The sequence below is a fragment of the Pinus tabuliformis genome, chromosome 8, assembly GCF_031772625.1.
Source record: "Pinus tabuliformis cultivar Carrire ecotype Pingquan chromosome 8, CPIR1, whole genome shotgun sequence".
Taxonomy (NCBI): Eukaryota; Viridiplantae; Streptophyta; class Pinopsida; order Pinales; family Pinaceae; genus Pinus; species Pinus tabuliformis.
This window is the reverse complement of record NC_142294.1, coordinates 572,166,518-572,181,031: the sequence shown is the minus strand read 5'-3', so window position 1 is coordinate 572,181,031 and position 14,514 is coordinate 572,166,518. Positions and strand designations below refer to the sequence as shown.

Sequence of the window (14,514 nt, the reverse complement as noted above, 5' to 3'; positions counted from 1 at the left end):
AACCTCATCATACCTCTATCAATCATCAGAGAAACTTATGCACATGGTCTGTTATCTCAAAATCAGACCCTGGAAGGCTGCAGACTAGGAAGACCTCAGGTAACTATTTCAAACCTACTTTAGGCTGAGGCTTAGCCTCCCCAACCTGAGAGGGCTCTCTCAAGGGTTTAATGATTTTTTATTATGATTAAGATGGCTAACTCTAGTGAAAAAAATAAAAAAAATGAGAGTGGTGGAAACACAACTAGCAAGTATCCATTGGGCTTATGGAGTCAGATATGATTCAGTATTAACAATAGGGTTGGCTTTTCATAGAAGTCAAGGCATTCATAATTCAACATATGTAGAGCACACCAAACACATAGAAGGCCAGTACAGTTTACAAATATATGAAGGAAATTAGAGCACTGTTAGTGATTTCTAAGTAATCACATATTCATAACACTGTAGAAATAGGAACAGACAACAAAAGACATTCATCACATTGAATTCTTTATGATTCTTGAGAAGCATAAGCCAGTACTGTATTACTAGAAACAACATCTTTACATAAAGCCAAATATCAGAGCTTTTTTCAATAAATTTCCAACCCTTAGTACATTGATCTGTCTCCTATATATAGAATTCTTTTACAAAGCTGAGATTCCTCCTCCAGCATGAGGGGAACTTGAATTCTGCTTGATATGACACCTATTCAAACTTTAACAAATTAAATACAGCAACTGCTAACTGGAAGTTTAGAAACCTAAGACAATTAGGAGTCTAATTCTACATCATGCTGAACATAGCATTTATTCCAATCAAGATTCATTCTCTGACAAGTGGTTTCCTTCAGCTTTAGCCTTGATGGATGTTTAAAGCTCTTTGCTGGCCCTTACTGTCTTATCTCTTCACTGCTGCTGAGAAGTAGGAAACTGCCCCTGTTTTTATGCGTTTGGTTTCTTTAAAGATATTCGGAACCAATTAACCATCTTCTTTAATTAGCCAACAATCTATTTTAGTGCCACGTTCTTCATGAGCTGTAAGCCTTCCCATAAACCTGTGTGATGACAAAACTCCTTTAAAGCCGATTTAAAGGTCATTTAAAATAGTAAAGGTGCTCATTGGTATAACAAAAAGTTCATATAACTTCTTCCCGCTTGTTTTGCCGTGGCTGATTGCTTGCACATTGTAAATGATCTTTTCTGAGATTTCCTTTCAAAAATGTCCCCTTGGTCCCTCAGAATTTGTCGACTGAGCTTTAATTGTGCAGCTACAGCAATTTCGTAGCGCGCTACGAAACTGCTGTGTAATTTCAAAGACACAACTTAGGATCAAAATTTTACTTTCTTGAGTCTTTCTTTTTCTGCAATGGCTTTTTCAACTGTCATGAAGTTTTCCAAACTAAATATATGGACACCATTCTTCAAAGGTAAACTTCAAGAGGTAATTCATCAAAACTTTGGACTCAGCCTTACTTGCTTATGTGATATCTTTTTGCTGCAGGTATTCTTCATGCTGGCTTCGTTACTCTTCCTTGGACTGTTTCTCCTGTGGATTGTTCCTATCTTTCCTTCTTTCAGTAGACCCCTCCATGGAATTCTTGCAACGTGAATACTAAAGAAGTCTGCATCGTCTCAATCTCTGTCACTACCTCGCTTGCAATGGATGAGGAAAGTTGCTTAGCTTGATTTTCAAAGAATCTAAATTGAAAGCCATAATCATTCGAGCATAAGCTTTTTACAGATTGCATCTAACTGCCACAGTACAAAATATTTACAAGCACGACATTAACACGACTCATCTTTTAATAGGGTAAAAGAAACCCACAAGAGAACACTTGCAGTTGAAGATCTAAATAGAAAATAATCTACTCAGTAACAGACAACGTTGAAAGCTCAAATGGCCCTAGAATGGATTTGATTGTGCAAATTCGAATCAGAATTCACATATGAATAGGATCCAACACTTGTACTTAGTATATTATCCACATTGTTGTCTGCTCTGGGGGATATGAAAACACCTAAGCTATATGGCCAAGAGTCAGCAAATGAAGTATCTGAGAATCCAATTTTGCTGGATGAATTGTTGGCAGATATGGTGGTGTTTGTTATAACAGGAGGCCGATTGGATTTCAGGCTAGAAACTCCACAAAATCCACCAGCGAAAACACAAAGAGCTCTGCGGGGAGCATTGTGTAGCTATGAACAGGAAGCAGTAGTATCTAAATAGTAAATACATATACATGAAATATCAATTTCATGACAAAGTTCAAGATGATAATTCAGGGTTTTCGCTGCATTTATTTTCAGATCTTTTCTTGAACTGCACTATGATGATGGTCATGTTATCACAACCCTCACCTAAAACTGTTGATGGCGCAAGACATTTGGCAAGCACTTTTTCATAGACTGTTGAAAGTTTATCATCAACATTAATGTGCTCATGTATAAAGTCCACAACTTGTTGGCTAGACATGACATCCCAGACTCCATCGCATGCCAAGACAATGAACTCATCATCCTCACATAGCTCCACAACATTTATATATGGATTTGCAGTTACAATCTGTTTTTCAGCAGGGAGAAATTTGTTTTGTTTGAATTCCATATCTCCAATAGCCCTCTCCAAATTTAAGCTTCCATTGATACGTCCAGCATGAATGAATCCTCCAGCTCGAAGAATTCAATCCCTTTCGATCTCAAGCTCTGGCTTGTGATCTCGTGACAAGTTTTATGCCTGACCCTTTCTTGAGAGGACACAACGGGAATCACCAGCATTTGCCACAATAAGCTTATTATTTTAAAAAAATGCAACACATGCCGTGCTTCCAGAAGTTGGCCCAGAAAAATTAGCATGTGATCCCTGTTCTAATGCCCAATCATCTTCTTGATCTTTATCTTTTTTCTCTATGTTTCTTAGAGAAGACCAAATAAATCCCTCTAATAAGCTAGTGAATTTGTTGAACTTATCCCCAAGTATAGCTAATTTCCTCCAGCCCCTTTGCCCATGCATCATCTCATCCATCCTGTAAAATGCTCTTCGAAGACTTCCACATAAATCACCATTTGTGTAGGCCTCACTCTTCAAAACTTGTGTATGAATATATTTTAGAACCGCCTTCTGATAGATATTTTCATCAAGTTCCTTTTTCTTGGTGACTTTCAAATTCAGGATACCTGATAAGATGTTTTTGAGATTTGGCACTTGTTTAAGTAAAGGCAGCGTAAATAATTGCTCACGTGGACCACTTTGAGTTACGTCATTCAAGAGAAATTGGGCCAGTGAGTTGAAGAAGCTATATCCACCTTCTCCATCTAAAACAAAAGAAATAAGCATCCCAACTGTGTGATCAATGAAAAGTAACAGAAGAAGAAACAGAGCTTCACTATTGCTACCTTTTTCCAAGATGGAAAAAATTTGCATTCCCATACCAAGCGCTCTTGAGAATATGTGTATGCAGAATGGAACATGATACAGGATACTCATGAAAATGCACTGGATCAAGACCACTGGAAAACTAAAACTGAGCTCAAGATTGTTTACAAGGAATAGTTTCAGACTACCCCAAATCCAAAGAACAGATGCAAAACCCAGAAGGAAATTTCCCCGATTACTTTGATACCATTTCGAAAAGCCTAATTGAATGACCAAAACCACAAAGCAAAGTACAGCTACAAACATGTGCCAGTACCAAGACACCTAACGACCTAACGATGAGGGTAAGTGGTTGAATTGACATGCAAAGTGTATGAGTGGATAATTGATGATGTAGACACAACGAATTTTGATAAATATGACAACTGGGTGAGATTTGCTACGGATCCGAATGAATCCCCGATTTCGCAGCGCGGCCAGTGAAAAATCAGTGTTTTACGCTACGAAATCACCTAGACCGTTTCGTTGCACATATGAGCTTTGAAACAAGTTTCGACATATGATATTCATGTGAGATATGAGACCAATGATAGACTAAAACAGAGAATTGACCCCTTTTGACTTACTAACAAGACTCTTAACAAGATTCCTATTCAAACTGTTTAGACTCTAAAACTAGATGAAAAGACTAGACCCAAAACTGACACCAACCCTTTGACAAACAATCGAACTGATGTGAACAATTTAGAATTTTTTTTTTCTTGAGTGATAACAGTGGCTCCACTTGGGATGGTGTGCTCCTGTAGTACGCTAAGAACTCGCAGGTTCAGTGCTTTATCCTCTTATGACAAACAGACAATTGCTTGACAAGCATCCCCTTCAAGATTCTTGGGCCTTCACCTCGGGCTTAAGCTTGATTATCACTGTAGGAGAAAGAAATCTACATCTACTTAAAAATGCTCAGTCAACCTTGAGCTTATTTGCATTTTCCTACCTACCTACTAGCTGCAATTTCCACTTTAGGTCAAGCAACATGATATTTCCAATAAAGCCAATCAATTGTCCTTTCTGATATTGGAGGCTCTTGACTGCATTCAACCTCAAAATAACCATGGTAGTGAGATGACCAAATCAACTCATAATATACCTGCTCTTCATAATGCAAATGAAAATGAAAAATTGGTGTGCAAAGCTTGGCCATGTATTCATTTATAGGGTCAAAGAGGACATGGTTATTTTGATGATCATCATAACATTCTACATCTTTAGACAATTGATTCTCAGCCACACACGATTTCTTTGATATGCTATCCAACTGCCTTTCTGAATGATAACCACAAACAATGTAATTTTTTTCATTATAAAGATCATTCTTCGATGCAAGCTACTACAAGGAATCACAAAAATGAACAACCTTTTCCTCTGCCTAAGGGTCATAAAAAATTTCTTTCAGTATTTCTTCTTGTTGTGTGTAATCATTTTCATCTTCATTATGATTCGAAGACTGAGAAGTCTGTTGCCTCTCTACATCAATATCAGAGGATTGAACATGGTTTTCATAAGTAAACCCCTGTTGATTTTCATGTTGCATTTCATGGGATGTTATACTTTCTTCTTGGTGTTGAAATGTATTGTTATGAAGAGCCTCTAAAATTTCTTCATCCATAAATTCATCATCATCATAACAATCCTCCAAATATTGAATAAGACTCAAAGAATGTTTATAACAATCTTGGACCAACAACAAGAAGGGATGACACTCTTTATACATCTCATAGAATTCATCATGAAAACTAGCAAGTGAATATATTGAACCGTTTTCCAAACTTTTATACCAAGACCATGCTTTTCCTTCTAAAGTGGTCATAAACATCCTCATGAGACAATCCTCAGAAAACTGAACCTTAAGATTGCGTACATGCATATGAAACCTAACCAAATGAAGAGCAGCATTGTCTTTTTTTTCATCTTTGAATATCGCAAGATCCTCTAACCAATCAACCTTTGGCATAGGATTTGGAAAACTAGGGATATGAGACCGATTCATAGGAGCATACCTGGCATTCATTCTTGCAGTGGAACTCATCTTGAAACTTCATCAAGCTACTGATCTTCTAGCAGTAGAGTCACCATCCAATTTCTTATTCGATGTGTGGAGTTGCCAAGGTAGTTTGAAGCCTCAAAAACTTTCTGAGCTCCTGCTACCTTCAGAAGTTTAGCTTCTTGATTTCGGGAATGAATAATCTTCAGACTCCCGGCAGACGCACCAAAATGTTATCTCAAAATCAGACCCTGGAAGGCTGCAGACCAGGAAGACTTCAAGTAACTATTTCAAACCTACTTTAGGCTGAGGCTTAGCCTCCCCAACCTGAGAGGGCTCTCTCAAAAGTTTAACGATTTTTTATTATGATTAAGATGGCTAACTCTTGTGAAACAAATAAAAAAAATGAGAGTGGTGGAAACACAACTAGCAAGTATCCATTGGGCTTATGGAGCCAGATATGATTCAGTATTAACATTAGGGTTGGCTTTGCATAGAAGTCAAGGCATTCAGAATTCAACATATGTAGAGCACACCAAACACATAGAAGGCCAGTACAGTTTACGAATATATGAAGGAAACTAGAGCACTATTAGTGATTTCTAAGTAATCACATATTCATAACACTATAGAAAATAGGAACAGAGAACAAAATACATTCATCACATTGAATTCTTTATGATTCTTGAGAAGCATAAGCCAGTACTGTATTACTAGAAACAGAGTCTTTACATAAAGCCAAATATCAGAGCTTTTTTCAATAAATTTCCAACCCTTAGTACATTGCTCTATCTCCTATATATAGAATTCTTTTACAAAGCTGAGATTCCTCCTCCAACATGAGGGGAACTTGAATTATGCTTGATATGACACCTATTCAAACTTTAACAAACTATTAAATACAACAACTGCTAACTGGAAGTTTAGAAACCTAAGACAATTAGGAGTCTAATTCTACATCATGCTGAACATAGCATTTATTACAATCAAGATTCATTCTCTGACAAGTGGTTTCCTTCAGATTTAGCCTTGATGGATGTTTAAAGCTCTTTGCTGGCCCTTACTGTCTTATCTCTTCACTGCTGCTGAGAAGTAGGAAACTGCCCCTGTTTTTATGCGTTTGGTTTCTTTAAAGATATTCGGAACCAATTAACCATCTTCTTTAATTAGTCAACAATCTATTTTAGTGCCATGTCCTTCATGAGCTGTAAGCCTTCCCATAAACCTGTGTGATGACAAAACTCCTTTAAAGCTGATTTAAAGGTCATTTACAATACTAAAGGTGCTCATTGGTATAACAAAAAGTTTAAAGTTCATATAACTTATTCCCGCTTGTTTTGCCGCGGCTAATTGCTTACACAATGTAAATGATCTTTTATGAGATTTCCTTTCAAAAATGTCCCCCTGATCCCTCAAAATTTGTTGATTGAGCTTTAATTGTGCAGCTAGAGCAGTTTCGTAGCGCGCTACGAAACTGCTATGTAATTTCAAAGACACAAGTTAGGATCAAAATTTTACTTTCTTGAGTCTTTCTTTTTCTGCAATGGCTTTTTCAACTGTCATGAAGCTGTCCAAACTGAATATATGGACACCATTCTTCAAAGGTAAACTTCAAGAGGTAATTCATCAAAACTTTGGACTCAGCCTTACTTGCTTATGTGATATCTTTTAGCTGCAGGTATTCTTCATGATGGCTTGGTTACTCTTCCTTGGACTGCTTCTCCTGTGGATTGTTCCTGTATTTCCATCTTTCGGTAGACCCCTCCATGGAATTCTTGCAACGTGAATAGTAAAGAAGTCTGCATCGTCTCAATCTCTGTCACTGCCTCACTTGCAATGGATGAGGAAAGCTGCTTAGCTTGATTTTCAAAGAATCTAAATTGAAAGCCATAATCATTCGAGCATAAGCTTTTTACAGATTGCATCTAACTACCACAGTACAAAATATTTACAAGCACGACATTAACACGTCTCATCTTTTAATAGGGTAAAAGAAACCCACAAGAGAACACTTGCAGTTGAAGATCTAAATAGAAAATAATCTACTCAGTAATAGACAACGATGAAAACTCAAATGGCCCTAGAATGGATTTGATTGTGCAATTTCGAATCAGAATTCACATATGAATAGGATCCAACGCTTGCACTTAGTATATTATCCACATTGTTGTCTACTCTGGGGGATATGAAAACACCTAAGCTATATGGCCAAGAATCAACAAATGAAGTATCTGAGAATCCAATTTTGCTGGACGAATTGTTGGCAGATATGGTGGTGTTTGTTATAACAGGAGGCCGATTGGATTTCAGGCCAGAAACTCCAAAAAATCCACCAACGAAAACACCAAGATCCCTGCGGGGAGCATTGTGTAGCTATGAACAAGAAGCAGTAGTATCTAAATAGTAAATACATATACATGAAATCTCAATTTCATGACAAAGTTCAAGATGATAATTCAGGGTTTCCGCTGCATTTATTTTCAGATCTCTTCTTGAACTGCACTATGATGATGGTCATGTTATCACAACCCTCACCTAAAATTGTTGATGGCGCAAGACATTTGGCAAGCACTTTTTCATAGACTGTTGAAAGTTTATCATCAACATTAATGTGCTCATGTATAAATTCCACAACTTGTTGGCTAGACATGACATCCCAGACTCCATCGCATGCCAAGACAATGAACTCATCATCCTCACATAGCTCCACAACATTTATATATGGATTTGCAGTTACAATCTATTTTTTAGCAGGGAGAAATTTGTTTTGTTTGAATTCCATATCTCCAATAGCCCTTGCCAAATTTAAGCTTCCATTAATACGTCCAGCATGAATGAATCCTCCAGCTCGAAGAATTCGATCTCTTTCGATATCAAGCTCTGGCTTGTGATCTCGTGACAAGTTTTATGCCTGACCCTTTCTTGAGAGGACACAACGGGAATCACCAGCATTTGCCACAATAAGCTGATTATTTTAAAAAAATGCAACACATGCTGTGCTTCCAAGAGTTGGCCTAGAAAAATCAGCATGTGGTCCCTGTTCAAATGCCCAGTCATCTTCTTGATCTTTATCTTTGTTCTCTATGTTTCTTGGAGAAGACCAAATAAATCCCTCTAATAAGCTAGTGAATTTGTTGAACTTATCCCCAAGTATAGCTAATTTCCTCCAGCCCCTTTGCCCACGCATCATCTCATCCATCCTGTAAAATGCTCTTCGAAGACTTCCACATAAATCACCATTTGTGTAGGCCTCACTCTTCAAAACTTGTGTATGAAGATATTTTAGAACCGCCTACTGATAGATATTTTCATCAAGTTCCTTTTTCTTAGTGACTTTCAAATTCAGGATACCTGATAAGATGTTTATGAGATTTGGCACTTGTTTAAGTAAACGTAGCGTAAATAATTGCTCATGTGGACCACTTTGAGTTACGTCATTCAGGAGCAATTGGGCCAGTGAGTTGAAGAAGCTATATCCACATTCTCAGTCTAAAACAAAAGCAATAAGCATCCCAACTGTGTGATCAACGAAAAGTAATAGAAGAAGAAACGGAGCTTCACTATTGCTACCTTTTGCCAAGATGGAAAAAATTTGCATTCCCATACCAAGCGCTCTTGAGAATATGTGTATGCAGAATGGAACACGATATAGGATACTCATGAAAATGCATTGGATCAAGACCACTGGAAAACTAAAACTGAGCTCAAGATTGTTTACAAGGAATAGTTTCAGAGTGCCCCAAATCCAAAGAACATATGCAAAACCTAGAAGGACATTTCCCCAATTGCTCTGATACCATTTCGAAAAGCCTAATTGAACGACCAAAACTGCAAAGCAAAGTACAGCTGCAAACATGTTCTAGTACCAAGACACCTAACGACCTAACGATGAGGGTAAGCGGTTGAATTGACATGCAAAGTATATGAGCAGATAATTGATGATGTAAACACAACGAATTTTGATAAATATGACAGCTGGGTGAGATTTGCTATGGATCCGAACGAATCCCTGATTTTGTAGCGCAGCCAGTGCAAAATCAGTGTTTTGCGCTACGAAATCACCTAGACCGTTTCGTTGCACATACGAGCTTTGAAACGAGTTTTAGACCAATGATAGACTAAAACAGAGAATTGACCCCTTTTGAATTACTAATAAGACTCTTAACAAGACTCCTATTCAAACTGTTTAGACTCTAAAACTAGATGAAAAGACTAGACCCAAAACTGACACCAACGCTTTGACAAACAATCGAACTGATGTGAACAATTTAGATTTTTTTTTTTCCTTGAGTGATAACATGGTATTTAAGCATGTTGACATCAATGCTAACACAACTTGCTCCAGGGTTGACATTAATGCCAACACTATGTTTCAAACATTCTCCCCCTTTGGCATTGATGGAAACCTTCATCTATTCCATCAAACTGATCTTAATCACTAATAACTTATTGGTCTTCACTCTCTACTAGTGGTTGTGATACTCTCCCCTTTTGACATCAATGTAAAAGGGTGGTCAAATATTCACTGAAGCACTATGATGAAACCACTGAATACAAAAGAGTGATACCAATTTTTTGTTAATGAAATCATATCAGATTCCAACATATGCAAGATAGTCATTAGAATTAAGTAAAATCATTTCCACTTGCAAAAAAAGACAACATCATGCCTTCTTTATGTTGAACATACTCCCCTTGAACATGTATTGGGGTTGCAAACATCTCATCCAAGATGTTGTTCAAGAGGATTTACTGCCACCATTTTCTCCTTGCCACATGCATGAGGCCACAAACTAGATCGAGACTTCAACCAACTATACCCAAATGAAAGTACAAAGCTTCATATACATATCACATGGCTATATAAATTATATTGAAGACCAATGGCTAAAATATGACTCTTCAATACATACCTATTATTGCGATTACATGACCAACTGACCGAATGATAGAGACAATAAAGTACAATGCTATAATATTGCACACACATGTTCTCACATTACAGAAATTTATAATCCACTACTATGCATGCCCAACAAATGACTCTCATGTATGGCTCAACCAAGGGATATTAAAATCCATGTTTTTATATATACAAGTGCATATAGGAGTTACACCAATGACTCTAAAATTCCCATGCATGGATGCAACATTACAAGAGAGCCTCTCCCATGCATGACTAAGACCAATGACTCTTCCTCGTATGCAAGCCTATCACAATGAATCCTCAAGCATCTTGACCCAATGATAAAATGATGATGATACATGGCTATATATTTCACTCTAGGGTGTATGCATGGCTAAAGTAAATACACTCTACTATGCATTCTAGACTCAAAGTCTTACTCTCCTACACAAGTGATCTGGATCTTTTCACTTCAACGATGCATATGAAATTGCATATAAAAGAGCATGTAACCATGAATGCATACATATAAAAGAAGCGGAAATAAATACAACCATGAGAGGAAGAAGGTACAAAACAAGTTGATGAGAGACTTCACCTAGTGGAGGTTACGTCTCTAGGCCTTGCTCAATGTGGGGAGGCCTCTTTCATTAATCTTCAGTGAAATAAAAAAATTCAAACAATTTACAAATGACACCTTACATCTCCACTTCTGGAGATGGCATAAAAATGCACATGTTTGCTAAAGAAATAGACTGCATGGTTGAACTCCTGGCGAAAAATCATGAAATATGATTGTAAACTTGACCCCCTTCTCACTTGGTCAAATTTGGGCTCCCCAGGGATCTCAAAGATTCTCTTTTGCAAGAAAAGTGAAACTATGCTACTCAGATGAAGAATTTGATCATACCATCACATTCCTTGCAAAAAACTAAGAAAAATGAGTATCAACTTGGCATGATTGTGACAACTTCAAAAATTTCCCTCTAGAGAATCTCAAAAATTCTTCACTAATTTTACATGGGAATATTTTATGAAATATTCCCATGGAATATTTGTCTCAAAAAATGCCCCTCTTGTGGGGCCAGGTTCTACTATTTCTGCAAGGTTCCTTAACTACAAAACCTCGAGCAAAGTCAACAATGATCCTCTAGTTGTAAATAATCCTTAAGTATAAAACCTCAAGCAAAGTCTACAGTGGGTGCCCTCCTCGCATCGTGATTGTTAGGTGGTTGTAAAGTCACTTTCAATTGGATGGGTCGTGGGTTCAAACCTGCAAACCCATCCATTTTTGGCATATATTTATTATTATTCATCGGGGCGTGGGGCAAAAGGAAGCCTTGGAAGGGAAGAAATTAGGGACAGAGGGAGTCTACCATAAGGAATAGGTGGAGAGACCCATTTTTGCTAGAATGAATTATTTAGGAAATGAGGGTAAGAACCCAATGAATCCATCATTTTAGAAACCCAAAAGTAGTGAGTTTGTGAAAAATAAATTTCTAGCTTAATTTTTGAAATGATTTTGGCATATCAAGTTTGATGAGCATACCTGGAGACTTATTGGAATTAAGTGAGTGAATGTTTCATGGGCTAGTGTTACGCTATCCATAATTGTTTTCCTCCAGATAACTAATTTTCTCAAGAGATATAAGTATGGGGAGAATGGGTTTTAGTCAAGTTGCAATAAATTTGGAGATGAATTTATAGATAACATTACATAGGGAAATAGGCCTAAAATATGAAGTAAAATCAATGTGGGATTTTTTTGGGAATAAGAGATATAAAGGTAAAATTAAGTGTTGTTAAGATAAAGGAGGAGCATTGAGAGTCTTTTGTTACTTGAAAAACATCATACCAAAGAATTTTCTAACAATCCTAGAAGAAATTAGTGGTAAATGTTGGAAGCTTGACAATACTAAGAGGAGGGGCAGTCGATAAATATTATACAATATGGATCAATTTAACCATTTTTTCCTTTTTAGTTCACATTAACTGATTATACAACGATAACAAAAAAATAAAAAATTATATCTAAGAAGACATCATAAGCATATAACCATGAGAATCAATACATAAGACCAAATAAACTATGAATAACAACACATTAACACATGAACACAAGATATTAGGTGGAAACCCTTTCAAGAGAAAAACCACCATCCGCTTGTCTTCATCTTATTCTTCTTATCATTAAAAATATTAGTTTACATCATCATATGATTAGACACCATCAACATGCAAGCCATAACTTGTGATCATGCGAGAAAATACTTGATTTAGGCCACTACTTCACGAAATCCACCACATCTTGAACTATGCATACCACCACACACTAGAAGCCACACTCCCATAACTATGCAAGACACTACCCGCTACATGCCACCACCCGGTGTATGCCCCAACACCCAATAGTTTTTCCACCCACCACTAGATGGAAGCCACTACTCCCAAGTTCTTAAGCCACAACCTAAAGAATTCCACTGCACCCGAAATAAAAAAGGCACCACTTGCCTCACTGAAGTCCCCAACCTTCAAGCTCATGTGGACCATGTTTCAAAATTTTCACACTGGGTCCACATGTGACAAAGTCAAACATTATAGGTCATGTCTCATCCCATTTTCACATTGGAACCACTATGACTCTTTCTCTCAATAACTGATACAAACTTTGCATGCAATCTCTCTCGATCAATCTTTTCTCATACAATCAATCTCAATACTCACTTCTCATCAAACCCAATAAACCTCATGAACATCACTCTAACTCATAATACTTTTCTTATACAATTAATTTCATGACCATACCTTGCACATCATCTGCTAAAAACTGACAATCTACCTCACTCAACATACAAACTACTACAACAACATCACATATCATTATTTTCACTCAAAATAATATATTAGTTCACCAACAACAAATAATAAGACTTTAATGAAATTAATCTGCATTACAAAAGTCTTGTCCACCTTCTCACTAAATAGACTCACTCAACATCATACATTCATGTTCTCATATACTAAACCCAAGAATTTTACTTAGATTACATATACACTAGGCTCATACACAATGAAAAACAACATAAGTCTCATCCATAACTTACAAAATGTCTACAATATAAAGATGTCACCTTTGCAACACACTATTAGCGCATAAACATAGCTACTCTAACCCATGCACACTCCTCCACTAGAAAATGATCTGTCAAACCTTCCAACACACATCAACTAACATTCGAGCCTCTATCTCAACACGTTGGCACTCTTACATATGCACTAGATCAAGGTCTTATGCAATGAGTCCACACACTCTGCTTTGTTCACTCACACCAACGAACCATACTCATACATATGCACTCTACAACATAGCCACTTATGCATTAACAAGCAATCCTATATTGTGCATTGTCACATTGACAAGCACACACTTCAGCACTAGACATACATATAATATATTCGTAAATATCTCTATCATTAGGTCTAAATTGTTGCGGTCTTACCTACAGGAAAATATTTTTCATACTTGCACAAGGATCATGCACTAGCTTTTCAAATTTTCATCAGATCTCACACACAATCACACCATCACACCTCATGAAATATAACCTTTGGATAAATACATTCCAAGATCATTTAACCATAATATCTAGTGCTTCAAATCGTTAATGCAGTCATACCATCATGACCAAATCAAGTCAATTATGATACTAGATTAATATGATCAATGCAATCCACTCCCTTAACCAAATCAACCACTAAGCTTTAATCAATGAGTAGACTAGATCAATGCCACTATGACATAGTCAAATAAATCTTCATGTTCACACACTCTACGTTGGCAAGTTAACCATTCCACTATTACATTACTACCTTGGGAAATTACAATGGATTTGTGTGTGGATGTATTTTTCTCCGCCTACAGGAGAGTGCCGCTAGCACCAAACTGCCATCATGCAAAAAAATGCACAAGAATAATGTGAGCATATCGTAGCACTAGGAAAGTGCCTCTCTATGACTCAAGGAAAATCACACCACTACTTGTAACTAGGTAAACTTTAACTTTATTTTCCCAAAAATTTCTTCTACTTCTTCAACACTTCCTCAGGCACCTATAGTATCTATACAACCTCATTATACCTCTGTCAATCATTAGGAAAACTTATGCACATGGTCATTAAGCATGTTGACATCAATACTAACACAACTTGTT

At 36.9% G+C, this 14,514-nt stretch overlaps 1 protein-coding gene and 2 pseudogenes across 1 annotated transcript; all 3 read right to left on the bottom strand.

The window, feature by feature from the left end:
- Positions 1–1,877: 1,877 nt before the first annotated feature.
- LOC149236758 (uncharacterized) lies at positions 1,878–7,203 on the bottom strand. Its single transcript, XM_089369021.1, has 3 exons — positions 7,102–7,203; positions 3,097–3,681; positions 1,878–2,180 (listed from the first exon to the last, which is right to left on the bottom strand). The coding sequence occupies exons 1-3, from the start codon at positions 7,201–7,203 to the stop codon at positions 1,878–1,880; spliced, it is 990 nt and encodes a 329-aa protein (XP_089225147.1).
- LOC149236759 (putative protein phosphatase 2C 11 pseudogene) lies at positions 2,181–3,084 on the bottom strand (annotated as a pseudogene).
- Positions 7,204–7,468: 265 nt separating the features above from the next.
- LOC149236757 (uncharacterized) lies at positions 7,469–9,254 on the bottom strand (annotated as a pseudogene).
- Positions 9,255–14,514: the final 5,260 nt, after the last annotated feature.

Excerpts from the sequence above, each read along its gene's own strand:
- LOC149236758 (XM_089369021.1), bottom strand. The coding sequence starts at position 7,203 with ATGCAGACTTCTTTACTATTCACGTTGCAAGAATTCCATGGAGGGGTC. Across the intron at positions 3,682-7,101 it reads GAGAAGCAGTCCAAGGAAGA|GTGTCTTGGTACTGGCACAT; the intron begins GTAACCAAGCCA and ends TTAGGTCGTTAG. Across the intron at positions 2,181-3,096 it reads AAAATATCTATCAGAAGGCG|CTACACAATGCTCCCCGCAG; the intron begins GTTCTAAAATAT and ends TCCTGTTCATAG.